Source organism: Ammospiza nelsoni, chromosome 2 (genome assembly GCF_027579445.1).
Source record: "Ammospiza nelsoni isolate bAmmNel1 chromosome 2, bAmmNel1.pri, whole genome shotgun sequence".
NCBI classification, from domain to species: domain Eukaryota; kingdom Metazoa; phylum Chordata; class Aves; order Passeriformes; family Passerellidae; genus Ammospiza; species Ammospiza nelsoni.
This window is the reverse complement of record NC_080634.1, coordinates 42,984,125-43,002,806: the sequence shown is the minus strand read 5'-3', so window position 1 is coordinate 43,002,806 and position 18,682 is coordinate 42,984,125. Positions and strand designations below refer to the sequence as shown.

The following is an 18,682-nucleotide window of genomic DNA, read 5'->3' as shown; positions in this document are numbered from 1 at the left end:
ATAAATTTGATTTTTGAAAATCTGAAGTTTTTTCAAATGTTAATAAAATATCTACCTTGATTTATTTTAAAAATGTATCATCCACAGCAAGGCTACCCAGCTGTGCTACCTAGCAGGGGTCCATCTCTCTTGGCATTGCAGGACCCACCAGTCCTTATGCCAGTAAGTGAACTGCAAATCCTCAGGTCTCCTCAGTATACCCCTAGTGTTGAATGCAGAAACATTCTGCTTATTTGCTTAATGGAGTTGGCATCCTCAGCATGATCTGGGATCCTTCAGGAAAAGGACTCTGAGTTCCTGTGCATAATCAGCAAGGTTCAATGGCAGGTGAAACAATTTAACAGATTACAGGACTGGGACATAAAGATGCAGTGAACAATTGGTGGTAACAATTCCATGTGTGAAAAACCCAAATTCTTGTCATATTATGGGGCTTATGTTTCACTGCTCATATCTATAATTTTCCAAAAGGCTGCATGCGCACCCCTCTTAGGAAATGAATGAATGTTCCTGAACTGCTAAAGCTGAAAGAATGGCTTAACCATAAAATGAACTTCAAAGCATCAAATAGAATAGCAAAAACTCATTATACCTACCTTACACAGGTCTGTGAAGGCTAATTGTCTGCATTTTAGCTAATCTGGTATACCTTTTGTGCTGTTACCTCTCTTAAAACTATTAACCCACTGTCTTTTGTTTCTCTCTGCAGTGTCTGCAGGTCAGTTTATGTTGAAACTCCTTTCAAAGGCAGCAGGTTAATCACAAATGGCTTCAATAACGTGAAATCCGAGGACTACTGCATGGCAGAGAAGTCCCTGGTAGAGCTGTGTGTGGTGGTTGTGTTTTCAGGGAGACCCACACGCATACTCACCCCTAACAAGCAGCTCTGTCTCATCCGACACGGTGTCCGCTGCGGTCTGGACCCTGCAACCGTATCTGCCAGCGTGCATCAGGAGGATGTTCCTGATCATTAAATCTGCAGAGGACGCTTGCTGAAACAGGGATAAAGTGCCAGTTTTAAACTCAGTAAATCTGTGTTCAAGGTAGTTCACAAGGGTGTTTTTTGCACAGTAAACTCTTGAATGCAGCTTTCATCTTACAAAATGTATGTGTCCTAATACCCTCTTGTGAGGATTATCAGAACAGTGCATTTATACAATTATTAGTAGGGATTAAAGAAGAGCATTTCAAGTTTTTAATAACTTTGACTGTGCTTAAAGCACATTGCGCATATTTGCGTGTTCAAAGTGAATTATTCCAACTTGCACAAAGAAATTCATTAAGGAGATGAACAGAAATATTTTGAACGCTATCCATAGTATTCAAAAAGTCATCTTAGAAATTAAGAACTTTCTTCCTCTCCCTCTTTACTGTAATGCAGTGACATTTGGAATATGTCTTGCTACTGTGCTAAAATTAAGATTACTTGAAAGATAATATTGATTGATTTTTTTTATTAATAGAGAGGAAGTTAATGCTAAATATGAATGAGAAAATATTATATGATTCTAATCCTCCCTGATGAAACATGTATGTATGATGTTGAACATGTATCTACAATGCTGAAAAGTGCAAAAAATATATAGAGAATATAAAGAGAGAACCAGTTCAAATTTCTGTTTTTCAGAATTTTTGCCAACATTACAATTCCCCAAAGTTCACTTTAAGAAACATTAATTGAGTCATATGCATTTCCTTTCTCAGATTTGGCCTACTTTGCCAACCAAGCAAACACTGACTGTCTTTCTTTGAACTATATGTTTCTATCCCATTCAATGGTTCTAATTTGAATAATTTTGAACATGAGTGAATAGAATTGTACCCTGGATTCAAAATAAAATCTTACTAGGGGTGTAAGTATTGATACTTCTCTAGCTATGTTGCAAATCTGTCAATGAATTCACCTAGATTCATATTTGCTTGTTTCTTGGCTTATACCTATTCTGTGCTCATGTAGACATATTCAGATCTTTATCCTTATTCATTAGCAAGTTATGAACTCCCTCTTTATAACCAGTCATTCATACATGCATGACCTTGTTTTTCATGGGATTGAATTTCTTGTCTGTTCCCATCTGCTATTTTCATCATCTGCTGCATTGGTAAGATGTCCAATTTGTACCATACAATCGTCATTTGCATACTTCTTTCTTTTATGCCAAGGTCATTAATGACAAGATGAAATAGGATTCATTTCAAGATCCAATCTTCTATAATGTAGTTTTTTTCTTTTTAGGCAGAAGAGTTCCTTTGCAGCACATCTTGGCACACTTCTTCAGTCAATCTTCTCTTCATTTGCATTTTTTGAACTAACTTCTTGTAATATCCCATGTAGCATCAAGGCAAAATCTTTACTGAAGGATATTCAAATGCAAAGAGGGAAAAGGAAGGTGGAGACATTAAGGCTGCCTCTGAGGCCAAAGTGAATGTGGGCATGATCTATAGCTTAATAACCCTGTAGATCTAAGAGCATGATTACCATGGGAGTGTTTTGCCTTCTGAAGTGGCCTAGGTAATGATGTTGCTAAAGGGAAGATAGACCAGTCAGGGCGTAATGCAATTCTTATATTCTTGCTCTGGCATATGAGAAATCACAGCAGGGGAAGTGGATATCTCAGTACTCTTCAGCTCAAAATGCAAAAGAAGAGCACACACTCCTATCAGGAGTCAAATTCAGGATATAATTTTTTTTTTAAGGTGCATAACAGTAGTATTTACTAGCTATTGAAATGGGTTGCTCAAGATCACTAGTGATTTTGGTACAAAGCTTTAGTTACATAAAGGATAATACCAGAATCAGTCCACATTTGTCCTCTATTGAGGGTAATTTACATCTAATGTGTGTTTTAGTGTTAAATGTGAGGAATAGCATAATGGCTAGCAACTGTCTGGTTTCATTGTTCAGGAGCTGTTAAAAACCTTGGCTTTCACTCTAACTTCCAGAGGGCTCATGGATGTGTAAATTCTAATATTTTTATCAGGAAAAATATATGTATTTCATCTGCACACCTGTGTAACTGGGCAGACAAGCATCAATTGAAAGAATCATTGCTGTAAGTGGAGAGCAGCGCAGTGCAATAGATCTCTATGAAATGTTTTATTATAACATAACAGGATGCACAGCCAGCATTCTCGAGGATGTGTGAGTGGATTAAACACTGACTGTGCTTAATACAGATAGGTATATGCTCAGACACTGGATTCTTGATCATAATCAAGAAAACAATGATACATTTTAGCTTCCATTTAGATAAGTAGGAGATATGTTTGACCAAGGACTAAAAAAAATACTGCATTAGTGCTATTCTGTGGCATGCATAAAGTGGTCTTCATAAATTTTACAGACTCTCCCAAGTCTTGGAAGAGAAATTGTTTGTTGATTAGTTTATCCTGTAATGAGAGGCTGTAGGCCACAAAAAGGTCTGGGGGAGGTTAATCTTATGTGCTGACTTTCTATGTCAAGAAAAATTCTGCATCTTGTCCCTGTAGTTGCTACTTAAACTTGAACAATTACAATCCAGTTTAAGAAAAACACCTACTAAGTGGGAATGCAGCAGAGACTCCATTAAGAAAAATATCTAAGGTCAGAAACTTTCTCGTACTTTTAGACATCTGTCAGTGGAAAAAGATGTCATGCTTCAGCAAAGCAGAGACATTCACTTCCCCTTGGGGGAAGACAAAAACTGGGTGATATGAATGCAAACAATGTAGGAAGGTCTCTCTCACCTGGACTAATATGATTTAGGACAGCCTGGTGCATCAGCAACTTTGTGGTCTCAATTTTATTCAAAGTCAAAGTTAGTGGCATTTAAATTTCTTTGTCTAGGTCTAAATTTTGATGCTATTAAGTGTATGTTTTTAAAAGCTCCCTTTTATTTTACTGATTTTATGCTCTTTCTTGACAGGGAATATTTTGCAAGAAGTGTGTTGCAAAATATTATTAGAAAAATCATTTTATTGAAATGCATTTTATTAGAAAAAAATACATTTTATTAGAAAAATCCATGTTCCTTGGTGTTGCATCATGTATTATCCACTTAACCAAGTATCAGCACCTCAATCTCAGTACAAACTTCTACTGTGTGAAATGTAGATCGTATTTTACTGAAGCTAAAACTTAAAAGAGAGCAAACCAAAACTGATAGGTTCAACAACCAAGTTTTACTGATTTTCAGGAAAGCTAAGAGTAACCTTCAACGTCAGCATCAGCTACAGACTTACTGTAGACTGCTGATCTTCATTAAGTGGCAAATAAATAATAATAGAGCTCAGAATCCTGTCTGTCATGACTAATGTTTCTCTCCAGGACTGCACATTATTGTACCATTCATTTTATGCTCCCAACCATTCCATTCATTTAGATCTGGGCAGCTCCAATGCTGAATGATATGTCAAGCCATGGCTCTGTCTGCTTCAGCGTGGTATGCTGTCTGAGATAATAGTCATGTCTGCAATGTATCTAATTAGCTGTACATTACTTGTACATATTGCTTGAAGCTATTGCTTTTTCAAATATTGGTGCCATCGATGCAATTGCATTTGCTTTAGATGTGAAAATACTTGCCCAAATTAAAAAAGGCTCCAAGCACCTATAACATTCATTCTTTGCTCAATAGTAATGACATCATTGCATTTGTCTTTTGCACTCATTGTCCTAATATTTGGGGGGTTTGCAGAAACATAAAACCCCAAGCAAGAAAACAAAACAAAACAAAACAAAACAAAACAAAAAAAAATTTCAGAGAATTTTCTGTTGGAGAATTAATACTTCTTCAGCCATCTCCAGTACCCACAGAGAGGAACTTGCATGTGGATTTTTTTTCTCTTTCCATCTCATAAATCTGAAGAGGTTGTTGTGGGAGCCTGGACTGATGCTAGTTAATCACCCAATCAATCACTTAACTGCCCAGGTGCAGAAGGTGTGCACACCATCAGCAGAGGCTGCAGCTGCCTGTTGGATAAGATAAGGGAAGAGGCTGACAAGAGGCAGATTCTGCAAATTGGGGTCCTACTTTTTTCATGACAAAAGTCCTTACAGCAGTGGCTAGCTGTGGAAACTCCCTTCCAGAGAAGTGGCACGACATTTACACACAGCCTGAAGGAATTCATCCCTTCTTGTGGGCCATAATTGGCTCAGTTTTACTGATTTAAGAGGCATCTGTGATGTCTTATTCTTAGAATGTGTCATAAAGCATCAGACTGATTAAGTGTTGGATGATTCAAAGTATTACATCATCCAGTGTAAGATTCCCTGCCCCAGGGGAAGTACTTGGGCATGCCCACCTAAACCTGAATGAATATAAACCCAGTGGATTTTGTGTTTCTCCCAGCCCTCGAGGCTCAAGACAGTGACAATCACTTTGACTAGACTGGGACGCTCAGCACTGGGAAGACCAGAAAAAGACAACCAACAGAATCCACGCAGTGATGACATATCCCATGTCTCTCTGTCATTTTTTCTTTCCCTGCTCCCACTCTCTTTTCCTATTTCTTTCTCTCTCTCCCCCTTTCTCCATCACATTTACTGTTAAATAAAAATCGATACTAATGACTTTGACATATGGTCTTGTTTGCACCTTAATTGGGCAAAGACATCTCTCTCATTTTAATAACCAGATCTTAACAGTTGTGAGTTGTTTTGCAATAAACAACTTTTATATATGTTTCTTCCCTCAAATGAAGAGAATTAAACTTATTCTTCCTGTGAGAGTGAGTTCATTGTCCTGAGCCAGTTGCTAGGAAACCTCTCCATTAATCTGTCCATTCATTTGCTGAATTTTATCTCTAAACCAAGGCGGTCCATTCAGTGTATCCGACCTTTTCTTCCGAAGACTTTGCAAATTCTAATTTCTAATCAATTTTTGAAGACTTTGCACAATTTCTAATTTGTCTGCATTTGAAATGGAGCTCACAGTTACACCCTAGTGCACTTTCTTAACATCTAGTAAGTCTTTTGTTCCCTTCTCCCTATCTTCTCCATGAAAGAATTACACTTGTGTTGATTATTACATCATTTATGACATATGCTTAAAATACAGAATCATATGTGGAAAATCTATATGAAATATCATTATTTTGTCATTGTATCAAACCAGCTTTCATTTAATCTGCTTCTAATGCTGCCTATTTTCCACATTCATTGTCATACTTCCCGTCTGCACTCCAACTGTAGTTCTTTGAATGTAGCTCTGATTTATCTTGGAAAGAGGGACAAAAAGCCAAAGAAGTTCATAGGAATGGGTAGTTGGTAGAGATGATGTGTTGACCCACAGCTCTCAACTTCTGCACTGCAAGGGCTTGAGGAGTGCCTAGCACTGTGCAGAGGATATAGGCTGTGAACTCAGCCTGGACAACATGCGGTGAAAACTGTCTCTTTGCCTGGGAAGAGTGTATCTAAAATGGGTAAAGAGAATATTAGAAATGATCATGATTCAACAAAAACTTAAATCAAAGGGAAGAGAAGAACAGGCAAGCATTGACTGCCATTGCAGGAAAACTTTTATGATGAAAGCCAAAGTGGAGTTTGGGCCACTTTTTTACTATGACTATGGGGGTTTATCCAGGTTTGCTGCCTGTCATCTAGATCTCTTGACAGTGAGAGGTGAGGATGCTTTCCTACAAAGTGGTTTTTATACAGAAGAGAGTGCTTGTGAGGTACTAAAAGCCTAAAAAGATTCTATTCTCTTTAAATTGAGAGCAATAAAACAGTGCTGTGTCGAGCAAAAAGGACTGAGATTTGATCCTAAACAAGAAGGACCTGGGTTGTTAATGATAGCTTTTTCAATGTAAATGATCATTTAAAATATATATGAGTGCTTTTACATATAACATACAGATTAGGTGAATTCCTGACTCATATTACTTCATTTAGAAAAATAGCCTTTAGTAATGAAATTAAGTTAGATTTAATTGAAAAATTATTTCACAGTTTATTTTTGCTATATTTGAATGGCAATGGAGTTTTTTTTGGTGAGTTTATCTGAAGCAAACAAATGATTTTACAGAATAATGTTATGGCAATGCTACCTTTGTACCATCAACAGTAAGTGAGGACCAGCAATACAATAAAGTTCTTTTAAATAATGGTGACAATTTATATGTACATTAGGATGGATTGTTGTCTTCAAGCCAAATTCTGTCCATATTCTGTTTAGGAAAATTTAAGTATAATTTCATGCAAATTCTCAGGTTTGAACATATCAACTACATCTGTCTACTGCTTGTGATGATTAAAATTTCAAATACTTAATCTGAGAAGCAGCAGATTTCTTAGTTGATATATTGGTAATGGGAAATTATATTCTGAGCTCTGTTTTTAATGAAATAGGCACATTTGGAACAAAGAAGATGAAATAATTGTTATCAGTTTTGTTGTGATCAATGGTATGAGGCAGGATAATAATGGTAATATATCAGCATCCAGACTGATGCAGACTGACTCAGGCATACCTGATAAAACATAACTTACATTTCTCGTGTCTATAAGAATTTCAAAGGATGTCTTTAGGTGTGTGAATCCTTTAGAATCATGTGGCGGGGAGTGCAGCCTCTTTGAGTGGCAGTATTTACAAACAGTTTGTATAGACATGGCAAGAATTATGGAAAGAGTTGTTTTGGTGAGTAGTGGTGGCTTTGAGTGGATGCCAGAAAGTGATGGAGTGCTGAGAGTGGAGAGGGAGAATTTGAATAAACTTGAAATGCTTCAAATGCATTTCAAGTGCATCTTGAATTGCTGCAAATGAGTTTGATAAATTTTATTGAATAAAGGTAGAAAAAGAGATGAAGTTAAAAGAATATCAGCTGCCAGGGGGTCTGTCTTGTACTGGGGTGGTTTTGTGAAATCAAGGGATTAACAAAAACATGGAAAAAGCTGTGAGAATGGGAAGGAATGAGAAAAGAGATGGGATATGAAAAGGCAAGCTTCAGGGACAGAGATGCCCACTACACTTCTGATACTAAATTCATGTTCTGTATTTGCAATTTTATTACCATGAGAAAAAAGGAAGAAAAGATCTCTGAGACTCCCTCAAGTGCAGTAGGTGACAATGAAAATGATGATTATGTTTTGCTCTTTTTTTCTTTCCCCCTAGTGTTATATCATTTTCTTTGGAACCTACTTACACTTCCTATTTGTAAGTATTCATTGGAATATGTTTATTAAGAGCAGTTGTTACACAATGATTGATTGTTAAGATTCTTAGTAGGTATATTGTTGGATAACATTTATGAAGTATTTATGTGAACATTATCTATTGTGCTGCATGCTGTGTCTCGGTTTACTAAACAAGAGAAAAAGAAAGGGGGCAAGAAGTAGAGGTGAGCTTCAGGACAGTGAAAGCTTCTTCCCATGAGATTTTCTGTAACAACGCAATTGAGGTTTGCAGGTGCAAGGCCTCAAGAATAAAACCAAAAGCTTGGGAGTGTAAGAACTGAAATGGAGAAGTACTGCCAGGAAGGCTTTGGAAAGCATTGCCACAGCAGCTGGGGAGAAAGGGTGCAGAGCTGCAAGTGTAAAACAGCCAGCAGAGCTTTAAATGGAGGCTTCTTTAGGGGCTGATATCGATCAGTTGTTCAAACAATCGACTCTGCTGTTATAGCCCAGATTAACACTGTGCCAAGCAGCTAAATGATCCATCAGCTCCAAGTAAACAGAGGGAGGAATGGACTGTCATGAAATGTCTTTTATTTATCCCAAGGTTTTTTGCTTTAAAATGCTTCTTGTAAACAAGGAAAGATACAAAATACCACAATGGAACAAATCAGTAAAAATTGTCTGACTCTATTTCATTACTTATTATAATAATTTTTTAATTGAAATTGGCCATGAATGTTAAGTTTTGTTAAGTTTGGTCAGAATGTTAAATTTTCCAAAATTATTGGTTATCTCCCCTGTCTAAAATAAAATTAAATAGAAGAGTTCAGGGAATTGCTAAGATGGGAAAAGACCTCTAAAATCATCAAGTCTCACCATTAACTCAGCACTGCTGTGTTCACCCTTAAACCATATTCCCAAGTGCCACATACACATTCCTGTTGAACATTTCCAGGATTAGTGATATCACCCCTTCCTTGAGCAGCCTGTTCCATTGCCTGACCAATTGCAGTGAAGAAATATTTGCTAACCTCTAATCTAAGTCTCCTCTGGTGCAACCTGGTCACATCCTCTCAGCCTGTCACATGTTACCTGGGACAGGAGAACTGATCCCCACCTCACTAGACCCTCCTTTGAAGGAGCTGAAGAGGGCAGTGAGATCCTCCTCAGCTTCCTTTTCTCCAGGCTAAACGAGGTCAGATGTTGCTTATCATCTCTGTCCCTTACTCTCTATTAACAGTCAAAGCCACAAGCACTTGCATGTAACAATTTACACACTTTTTTGATTCTAGGAAAAGTTTGGAGTGTCTCTTTCTAGCACAGCATCAAAGAAATTCAATCTATTCACTAGAAATGTTTATATCCTGGAAGAAACACATGGTAAAATGCAGTATTACACTGTGGTCTTCTTTGTGCTGGGATTTTGGTTTGTAGTTACCAGTCATAGAACTCTAGAAATAATTATTTTATTTAGTACACTACCTAATTTACAACAGCTATTTATTACCAAGAAATAAGATTTAATTTTTTTTTTTTTGTTAAAACTGCTCCTGATTGCTCAAATAGGTAACTGCTGTAGCATGACAAGCGGGCATAACCTGGTAATGAGCACAGGGCTGAAATATCTAGAGATTAGAGTTGACAGTAATGGCTGTGTTCAGCCTCTTCCATCAGCAGGAAAGGATTGCAACAGACAGTGAAACAAATTGGTAGCAATGACGCTGAGATGGCAGCTTTACCCTGAACAGAAATTCACTGTGCAAAGAGCTTGTTGTCTTCTGCAAGGCTTCTGACAACTATTGCTGTTTCCCTCATGTGGGGGGGCAGTCAAGGTGTTCTGTAAAATCCCAGTTTAATTAACATTGTTTGGGTTTACATCCAGTAAAGAGGAAAGACATTGCTATTAACAGCCTGCTGTTTTAATTGATTTCATATAGTGTAGAATTTGCCTCTTTCTATTTAGAAATGCTTAGGAAATTTTAATCCTAATTTCTTGAATATGATAAAAGTACTACAAGAAATTAGGGAGTGACTTGAAAATACAAGGAAAGATGTAAATTTATGCATTCTCCAAAATTCTAGGTCATCAAATTGGAGTCTCCAGTACCAGGCAGGAATAAAATGAATTGTCTAATCTGTATCTACTGTCCTTTTTGAAGTAAAACAGTAGATTTCCAGTCACTTCCATATGAAAAAATAACCATTGTAAAATATAACATGACAAGTTGTATTTCTTGCTTCCCCTGGTGGCAGTTTCAGCTAAGATCAAAGACCAAGAACATATTCGGACCAAATCACTTTCCTGAGTCTGAAAAGTCAAGGTGAGGGACATTAAGAGCAATGATGATGCTTACCAGTCTGTGGATAACTACAGTAAATTATTTTGTTTGGCTGCTATAAAAACAGTATCAGCCTTCAAGCACAGAGTTGGAATTATGACAGTTGGATGAAAATCTACATAAAAAATCAGATATTTAGATGAAAATGGGATATGTCTAAGAGAAAATTATGGTCAGTAGAGATTTTAGGAGAAAACATTTTTAATAGAATTTTGACTAGGACTTCTACATTTGGCACAAGGGACAGAAAATCAAAGTTATCCTAATAAAAACAAGCAAGTCTATGCTTTATGAGTTCATTGCATACTGCGTTGCTACAAGAAAATTTTGGAAATTCAGACTTCTATGCAAAATTTTTTCTATTACACAGATTATCCCTCATAGAACCTAAAATGTTATCAAGTATTTTGCTAGACAAAATAAGACTTTACCAATGTTGGAGGAATCTGGTTTTATATAACCCTTGGCACTATTGTTCTTCCACCAAATGTACTGTGAAGTTGCATATACACATCATTTGGGATGTTTGCTTTCCCTAGACTTCTATCTGCAGTGGAAATCAGCTGGTCCATTGTCCTTAATATTTACTTCATGTACAACTTGACATCCTTATCACACTTATCTATTTGCCAGGCAAGTTCCTGAAGTACCTAAATTGGTATGGGCACTGAATCATTGATAGCTCAGTAGAGAACAGCAAAAAATACCTTTGGTTTTTATGAAAAATTACTTCTTGATATGAAAATTTATAACAGCTTTTTTTTTTCTGATACAAAAGCTACTGATATAATTTCAAAACAAAATAGTAATATTTATCAGTAAGAGAAATTTTTTTTTTTCATTGTAATTGCTAGGGATCACACAATTTTAGTAAGAAAAAATTTATCTGCAGCTCAAATAGGTGTTACTTTGGTGATAGCTTTTACAATACGGCATTAAGCATCAAGATGCTCATTATACTTAATGCTTGGGTCTGCCACAGTGAAAGTATGAGAACTGCAACCAGTGATGAGAAGTTTACAGTGGTTTTATTATTAGAAAAACAGTTATTTTAAAATATTAATATAAAATTAAAATTTTAATATATAAAATATAAAAATGCTTATTTTAATAAGCATTATTTAAATAATGCTTAATTTTTCAGGCTTTAAAATGAATAACCAAACTGCAGGAAATCCTGAAAATATTTTTAGCTGATGAAGTATCAGTGTATGGACAAAAAATGGACATGTAATTCTGTGACTATTCTGTGCACAAAAGATAATATTTTTCTTAAATGTACTCCATTAAAAAAGCATTTTGTTCAGGATCAACTCATGCAATTTTAAAGTGTTTCATTCAGAAGAGCAATATAAGGGATGTAGATAGAACTCTATCAGACTTCAAGTTCCTCTTTTCTCCATTCATTAACCTATGGCTTTAGCTCATTGTGCATCAGCTTTGAAACTGGATATGTTAAAGGAGATTACATGACAGCAAAAAAGGAGTTTTTTTTCCCTTTGTCCCCAGTACCTGGTCATGCTTTAGATTTTAGTGAAGTAAAGAAACAAATTTTTAACCTTTTGATTAATTTCTCATTCTCATGTCGTTAACAGAAATGATAATGAGATGCAATTGACAACATTCCACAAATGAGTAGGTATGGGAATTGTGTCAAAACACACAAAAGAATTCCTGTATTACCACAGCTTTTATTACCACTTTCAAGATTTGTGTCTCTCAACTGATCCAGCTTCACTTTGGGACAATGCCAAAATAAAGATGTTTTAGCCACCACTTTATGAGAGACTTGCTCAGCCTGGAGGAGGCTGAGGTGAGACCAAGGTGCCATCTACTTCCTTATGAGGGGGAGCAGAAGGGACAGGTGAAGATCTCTTCACATTTTTGACAAGACCCAAGGCAATGGCCTGAAGTTGTGTCAGAGCCTGACAGAGTTCAAGAAGCGAACAACACTTGAACAACACTCTCAGGCACGTGGTGTGACTCTTGGGGTGTGCTGTGCAGGGCCAGGAGCTGGACTCCATGATCCTTGTGTGCCCCTTCCAACCCAGCTTATTCTGTGAGTAGTACTATTTTCACTTAGTAAAGTAGCAGTAACACTCTAGCAGCACAGTTAGGAGGAGGTCATAAACTCAAATAGTTGGTTAAATCTATACAAGTTTTGGACAAATTTTAATCATGTCAGGACAGTTAAAGCAATCAGTAATTTCAGTGAGATTTGCATGAAAATAGGATGTTGTCTTTCATTGGTTTGAATAAGCCTTATTTCTATCAATTTGAGGGTTTTCTCTTGTAGAAATGAAATGAATGAAGAATTCTTGAGAGAGATCTACAAAATCCTATTTTTTCATATGCTAAATTATATTAAATTAGCTTTATTTTGACATGAGATATGAAATTACTTTGAAAATCTCTTAGCCTGTGGATTTTTCCCAGTGATTAAAAATTTCCCTTGAAAAGAGATGCTGAAATACAACGAAAAAATCATGTAGCATGTTTTAGACTCCAATTTTTTGGGAATGACTTGAAGTTAAATTGTGATAATAGGGTTTTTTCTTGAATCAAAGAATGATCTTGAAGTTAAAGAGGAGTGAAAGTTTTCCTTCTTACATAAATGGTGTTGTTTTGAGTGTTATATTCCTCAGATGAAGATAACTATGCTAAGGACTTTCCTACTAAAATATACCTAGCTAATGTTGTTCAATTAAAAGGTTTGTTGAAGTAAACTCAAATTTTAAAAACATGAACCCCCCCACCAAGAGGATATGTCTTCCATAAAGAGTGTGATTTCCATATAGGCAAGCAGAAGAATAAATTGATTGCAGCTGACAAGGTTTTTAATGCAAAGTTAACTTTGCTACATTGTACTCAAATGAGATACATTAAGTTTTATAATTTCCTGACCTTTATGAACTTAATTTTTCTCTGTTAACATAGCATGGACACTTGATTTACATTTCATTAGTTGCAAGATTCAGTTAAATTACTGTAGATTCCATTTCCAAGCTTGGTCACGCTAAAAGGCTTCTTTCTACTAAGAAATGTTCAAATCATTTTACATGAGACAGGTTTGAAATTCTTTAGCATACCATTTGATCACATGAAACTCTTTTTGACTAAAGTAGCAATATTTTAAATTGGTTTGTATTTTTTTGTCAATATGATTCATATTGACTTAAATAATGGTTACATGGTTAGGAAGTACCTCATGCAGGGAAGTTAGTAAATATAGTCCTTGCTATTCAGATATTAAAATATTTTCTAGACAAGTAAAGCATTGGGAGGTGAGGGCATTTCAGCAGCCGTGCTATCTGTGAGAGAGAAATCAATATTTATAGCAGCATCCTTTCTATATTAAAATCAGCAGAAGAATGTCAGTAGGATTTGATGAAAACTCCTTTCTGTTCCTTCACAAAGATTATCTGATGCATCACTAATAATAAGATATATAAGTTTAAATTTAATATCTTCTCGAAGAATACTACTAGGACTTATTCTATCGATCTGCAGTTTGCACCTCTGTTGGAGAATTTTGCTCAGACATGGCTTATAGAGTTTTGTTCAGACATGCCATAATCATATACAGCTGATTGAAAAGTAAAAGGCAGCTGTAAGCAGCAAATTCTCAAAGCCTGTTCCTGTAAACAACAAAATTCTCAGGCACGTTTCTGTAAACAGCAGAAGTTCTCAGGTTGTTTTTTAATAACAAGTAAATATTTTGCCCTTGGATAGTATGGGAAAGCAAAAGTGACAAACATGGAGGCCTTGAGAACCGTTCATAACAGGATGAGAAAACAAGTCTTGGTCTCAATAACAAACCACAGGTATTGAAAACAAAAGGAGGGGTTGGTGTGTAATCTGTAACCAATGATGAGCTCGGGTTTTGCAATATGTATGAACTTAATTAACACGGTTATAAAATGTGCATGTTAGATCAATAAATGGGAGTTCGATGCTGATCAAAGGATGGGTCGGCTCCCTTCGCTTCTACACACCTCCTCTATCTAATATTTCCTTCCAATGTTACTGAAACCAGTTATATCTCAGTTTGGTCAAAATTTGGTAAATGGAAGACATATGACAGCATGATAATTTCTATCAATTCCCATCACAGAGATGACAAATGTATGGTCACTTACAGCCTTGATGCTTTCAAAGTGTCCACCTTCTTTCTCAAAGTCGATTGGCTGCCCATTGAGTGTCCAGTGGAAGGTGACATCCATGGTGCTGTCGTGAATGGCTTTGCAGCTGAGGACGATGCTCTCTCCAACCGTCAGCTCGATCTTCTTAGGAGTCAGCTCTATTCTTGTAGGTTCTGGAAACAGACAAGTGTTAGGAACATTCAGATGGACATGAACTTATGGTGCCAGACCTAAATGATAGGAATGACTGATGCTGAGTCTACCCTGAGCTTACATTTGTTAGTATGAATTGCAGACAGTCAAATACTGAAAGATATTCATAATATGCTCTGAAGAATGACACTGGGGGTCCGAAGGTACAGATAGTTTCATGGAGTCAATAGGGCAGAATCCTAAACAGGAATCGATGGAACATCTGAGATGGATTAATTAATTAATTAATTAATTTTACAAGTTTCAGGAAAGAGATTTGTTTCGTTTTGGTTTGGTTTTTTTTTTTTTTTTTTGAGACTGCAGCACCTAGAATCTTGCGATTGTATGAAAATTCCGGTTTTGTCATGTAAAATAATAAAAAATATTTCTTGGATTACTAAATACAGGAAGAAGCTTGAAAAATGAAGTCAAAAGGCTTGAACACCTGCAAAGAAAATCCATTAATTCAGCTGAAAAATGAAAAAGAAAAAAAGGTTCAGAAATGGATTGCTATTCAGTAGTGTTAGTATTATTATTAATCTTCTAAGGTATTACCTTTCTCTGGATTTTATATAGATACAATTATTACTTTTATTTAAAGGTTTCTTCTCATGCAGAAAAAGTTAGGGGTGAGTTCCCAAAGATAAAATATGTTAAAAGCAATATTGATTCCTTTACTTATAGAATTATTTATAGTTTGATTGATTTAATATATATATTAATTCTTATGACACATCTACAATAAAACAGCTGGAGTATACAATCTGATTCAATGTTTGACCAGATGGAGTTTAGTCCCCTTAGCTTGTTGGAAATCCTTTTTTATTCTGCCTGGAGAATAAAAAAGGCTGGTTTATAGTTGGCTGGGGATAATATTTAAGTATTTGTTAAAATAAACCATCATTACCATCAAAGCATTTTTTCATACCTTTAACAGATAACGATGCAATGATTTCTGCAGATCCAAATACATTTACACCTTGGCATAAATACCGCCCTTCATCAGACTTGGAAGCATTCAGGATTCGCAGACTCCCATGTGGAAGAATAGTTATCCTGGAAAGGATAAGTCCATAAATATATAAATACCTCTCTCATCTTACCAGCCAAACACCATGATGATATCTTTCAGAGATAATAAATAGGATTAAGAACTGCTGCCTCTGTAGCAAGGGATGATGAAGATGATAACTGAATTATCTTCTGTTTCAAAAAGGTTTTAATAAATCCATTTTACTAGCCCTTCCTTAATTCAAAATTTTCACAGAAACATCAGTGGATTAGTATCCTATGACACTTATTAGGGGTGAATAGTAATGAAACTTTTGTAGAACAGTAAAAAAGGTAATCCTTCATAATTTGTCTTCAAAGTTTCACCACTATATTTTTGTCAAATCACATTTCAATTTCAAGCACAGGCTATTCCATCTAGAAAAAAAATGACCTTAGAAATCAGATCTGAGAAGAATGGGAAGCAAAATTCAAAAGACAAGGGAAAAACCCCTATAATTGTATCTGGTCAAAAGAGGATTTATGGCATCACAGCACAGTGTAGCAAAGGGACTTAAATAATTTAAATAATATTTGCTTTTTGTAGATGGGTCTGTTGCTTTTTTTTCTGAGTCTATAATTGCAGCTCCACTGTACCTCTTGGTAAGTAACCCCACTAAAGCATATTCATGAGAAATGTTTAGCTGCTCACATTCAAATTTTGGTTTTGCTTACACAATATTAATCATAAAATCCGTAAAACAGTGTGTAAATTAACACTCTTTTTGCTCTTCTAAACAGACAAAGACACTGAATTTATTCTATCTTGGAGGTGCAGTCTGGAAGAGCAGTAAATAATCACGGCTCTTTTTCTGACAGAGCACTAGGAGCCTAAAAGGAATATGACAACTCTTTGATGGTGTTTAATCCAAGCCCTGCTTGAAGGTGTTGTGTATCCTTTCCCAGGCTGAGTAGGGGTTGTGACTCTCTCAAAGGTGCTGGGAGATGTCGGCTGGGAGCACGGACACTGGAAGCAGATTATCCTCAGCAAATGCTTTCAGCCATTTCATAGAAGTGGGGGAGGACATGGGATGCTTCCTTCTCCTGTATTTGAAAACTAAGGTAACACCTCTGTGTTAGAGAATCCAAATAAGTAGGTGGGTGGCTCTTTCCCCGGGATGGGTGGATTTTTAGGTATACCTGTCCCAAGAGGACTTTCTGGGCGATACAGTACAGACTGGCACTCCTTCTGTTGAGAATCCTCTGTGGAGTCTATGGTTAGAAATCATGGAAGGTACAGTACAATGTTGTGTTTTACTCTTGAGAAGTATTTAATCAGGAGTATGGCGCTTATGACAGGACTGGGTTGGGCTCATCAGCAGCAAAAGAGGAAAGGAATTACATTTATAGGCTGTATGTGTTAAACTTCACAGCTGTTACCTTTGATACTAGAAGTGATTTATATAGGTTTAAAAGTGCTCAAATTAAATCATTAATATGAGACTGCACTATTCTTTCTTCTTTCTTTCTTTCTTTCTTTCTTTCTTTCTTTCTTTCTTTCTTTCTTTCTTTCTTTCTTTCTTTCTTTCTTTCTTTCTTTCTTTCTTTCTTTCTTTCTTTCTTTCTTTCTTTCTTTCTTTCTTTCTTTCTTTCTTTCTTTCTTTCTTTCTTTCTTTCTTTCTTTCTTTCTTTCTTTCTTTCTTTCTTTCTTTCTTTCTTTCTTTCTTTCTTTCTTTCTTTCTTTCTTTCTTTCTTTCTTTCTTTCTTTCTTTTCTTTCTTTTCTTTCTTTTCTTTCTTTTCTTTCTTCCTTCTGCCACTTCCTTCCTTCTGCCACTTCCTTCTGCCACTTCTGCCACCTCCTTCTTACGCCACTTCCTTCCTTCCAATATTCCCTATTTTCTAACTGTAAGAAATGGTGGTTTATTATCCAAGGTTCATAAAAATTTCAGTGGAGAAAACAGAATTTCATTCCAATGAAAAATGTGCTTCTGTTCACTTTGGATGTGAAACCACTCACTGCTCTCAGCAGACAGCAGAAGAAAATAATAGCTTCAAAAGTGAATGGGGCAGAGGAAGGACATGCCAACTCAAGGGTTCCCCAGTACAACCTGAGGATGCCTCTCCCATCCTGCTCTAAAAACATTTACACCAGTATTTGAGTCACGTTATTTGTCTAAAGGTAATTTTATAGAAAACGTTATTGTATTAAGCAAACGACTCTGAATTCGAGTTTTGAGGGTTTGATTTTTTTTTCCCAACAAATAAGAAGGCTTGAAACTTTGTTACAGTATGTCACACCTCTGAAGAAACATTCTGCTTTAGAAACTGACAATGATGCAAACTTCCTTCTTCGCCGCTCCTTCTAATTTAAAAAACAATTCTATCAACATGCTCAGTTTTCAATGTTCTGATGACATAATTTGTATGGCAATAGTTTTTGCAGAACAATGATAGTTCTCATCAATATACTGACAGGATCAGTAAAAAGCCCAGGATATTCCTTTAATTTTTGCAAATTATAAAAGCTTATACACTATTTAGGTCCTGATATAAAACAGTTTTGGAATTCTGACCTTGGAGGAAAAGAAATTTAGATGCATATGGAGGGTTATCTAATGAATCTTATGGATATTGTCAACTACATTTCTCCATAGTTAAAAGCTCCTGTTATCCATGAGGGAAAGAGTAATCACTCAATCAAAGGAATTGCAAACACATTTGCTGGTGAATTATTTGGCTCAGAAATTAATATTTTCTTTAAGGTGCACTCATCTGTTCTCCCTTTTTTTGTGTGTGTTTGGGAAAGAAGCCAGAGGCCTGGTTATGATGGAAACTGAAATGCTTTATTTATGCATACAATACTTGCTGCACACAGCAGGATCATAGACTTCTCCTCCTTCCCTGCCAGTATCTCTCAGTCACAGAG

General features: G+C 36.1%; 1 protein-coding gene across 1 annotated transcript in view; it reads right to left on the bottom strand.

Moving 5' to 3' along the window:
* CNTN5 (contactin 5) overlaps window positions 1-18,682 on the bottom strand; it is a 616,731-nt gene that overhangs the window by 54,248 nt on the left and 543,801 nt on the right. Inside the window, exons 15-17 of the mRNA XM_059466383.1 lie at window positions 15,694-15,821; window positions 14,571-14,746; window positions 872-992 (exon numbers count right to left, since the gene is read on the bottom strand). Of these exons, the coding sequence (XP_059322366.1) occupies window positions 872-992; window positions 14,571-14,746; window positions 15,694-15,821 (425 nt within the window). The remainder of the gene's footprint in view (window positions 1-871; window positions 993-14,570; window positions 14,747-15,693; window positions 15,822-18,682) is intronic.